Source organism: Cebus imitator, unplaced genomic scaffold, assembly GCF_001604975.1.
Source record: "Cebus imitator isolate Cc_AM_T3 unplaced genomic scaffold, Cebus_imitator-1.0 Scaffold87, whole genome shotgun sequence".
NCBI classification, from domain to species: domain Eukaryota; kingdom Metazoa; phylum Chordata; class Mammalia; order Primates; family Cebidae; genus Cebus; species Cebus imitator.
Genome location: NW_016107402.1, coordinates 4,284,400 through 4,286,381, shown reverse-complemented (window position 1 = coordinate 4,286,381; position 1,982 = coordinate 4,284,400). Strand labels below are relative to the sequence as shown.

The window sequence follows — 1,982 nt, the reverse complement described above, 5'->3', positions numbered from 1 at the left end:
TATTTGTAGTAGAGACAGGGTTTCACCATGTTGGCCAGGCTGGTCTTGAACTCCTGACCTCAAATTATCTGTCCACCTTGGCCTCCCAAAGTGCTGGGATTACAGCCATGAGCTACCGCCCTGGCCTTGACTTTTATCAAAAAGAGATGTGGGAGGCTAGGGAGTGCTTACTAAGACCATACAGAATTTCTGAGCAACTCACAGTGCAAAACTAAAGGCTTGTTTTGGTCCATGTACTGGATTGGCAGTTTCCTCCAGAGCCTCACAGTCCCAAAGATTCCACTAGTCCACCCATCTAGTATAAATTCTATTTATCAGTCACTGCCAGTCCAGAATTGATACTCACAGCTGCTTATCTTAGGAGACCTGGCCAATGTGCTCCTCCTGCATGTCTTTCCAGAGTCTTGTACCAGAAACACTCCTTGGGCCTTGCTACAAGTAGAAGCTGCAGCTGCCTTCCAACACACCTTCCGTGTGAGCACCAGGGCTACAGGAGCTGGCTCCCTCAGAGCACTTTTCACTTCAGAGGCCCCTTCCTCTATTTTTTGTGTTTTCCTCACTAGATATGACAAGGACTACACCAGAGTTCACTATTTTAGTCACCTTACATTTTCCTTCTTTTTTTTTTTTTGAGATGGAATCTTGCTGTCACCCAGGCCGAAGTGCGGTGGCATGATCTCGAACCACTGTAACCTCCACCTCCCAGGTTTAAGCAATTCTTGTGCCTCAGCCTCCTGAGTAGCTGGGACTACAGGCACGCCCCAGCATACCCAGCTAATTTTTGTATTTTAGTAGAGACAGGGGTTTGTCATGTTTGCCAGGCTGGTCTCAAACTCCTGACCTCAAGTGATCCACCCACCTCAGCCTCCCAAAGTGCTAGGATTACAGGTGTGAGCCACCATGCCCAGCCTACCTTACATTTTCAAACCACCTCTACACTTCGGCTCAGGCAAAAGCTTCTCCTTCCCAGGCTCCCCTTCCTGGACCATTTTTGGTCTGGAGAAGTCCACTCATCCTCTGAGGCTTACTGCTCCTTAGGTGTCCGCTTGGCCTCCGGGCCCACCCTCTGTGAGGCTGCCCCACCACTCCTAGCTCCTCAGCCCGTCGATATCCTTGCATACCAGTCACAGCACCGGCTGCACCACACCGTCAGGGCTTAGCCTCTCCTGCCCAGCCTGTGAGCCCTTCACAGCAGGGACCCAGGCTTTTCATCTTTCTCCTCCCTCTGAAGCTCTCACCATACCTCCTGGGGAATGACTCCCACCCCCACCAGGCTGGTCTTAGGATACCAAAGCCAGCCATAACACCCTTAAAGCTGACACCTCCTACTGCCCCCACTACCTCCCCAGCCAGGACTTGGCTCTGACTGGGATTACAGGTGCATGCCACCATACCCAGCTTTTTTTTTTTTTTTTTGAGACGGAGTCTCTGTCACCAGGCTGGAGTGCAGTGGTGTAATCTCAGCTCACTGCAACCTCCACCTCCCAGGTTCAAGCGAGTCCCCAGCCTCAGCCTCCCAAGTAGCTGGGATTACAGGCATGCACCACCACGCCTGGCTAACTTTTTTGTATTTTAGTAGAGACGGGGTTCACCATGTTGGCCAGGATGGTCTCGATCTCCTGACCTCATGATCTGCCCACCTTGGCTTCCGAAAGTGCTGGGATTACAGGTATGAGCCACTGCACCTGGCCTTGACTTGTATTAAAAGGAGACTTGGCAGATGGTCGAGGAAGGGCAGTTGGCCCTGACTCCACCGGGTCATTGGCCACACGGGCTCCTAGGCCAGGTGGTCAGTGTTCAACCCAAAGCCTACTACTGACCATCCTCACACCCTTTGTGAGTCCCCAGAACTCTAACCTTGGCTCGGCTCCCTTCTGAACCTCTCTGCTACCCAGCACGGTGGTCCTGCTTAGACTCACCCTCTCTTGCCTTGCCCAGCTGCCTCCCTGGGCTCCCTGCCTCTTTACTCACGCCCTTCTCTC

At 52.6% G+C, this 1,982-nt stretch overlaps 1 protein-coding gene across 1 annotated transcript in view; it reads right to left on the bottom strand.

Annotated features, from left to right (window-relative positions):
• Window positions 1-850: 850 nt before the first annotated feature.
• The window catches only part of LOC119472132 (ribosomal protein S6 kinase alpha-1-like), an 18,887-nt gene continuing 17,755 nt past the window's right edge, over window positions 851-1,982 (bottom strand). The window contains exon 4 of the mRNA XM_037740691.1: window positions 851-1,274. Coding sequence (XP_037596619.1) covers window positions 1,150-1,274 — 125 coding nt within the window. The 3' untranslated portion in view covers window positions 851-1,149. The remainder of the gene's footprint in view (window positions 1,275-1,982) is intronic.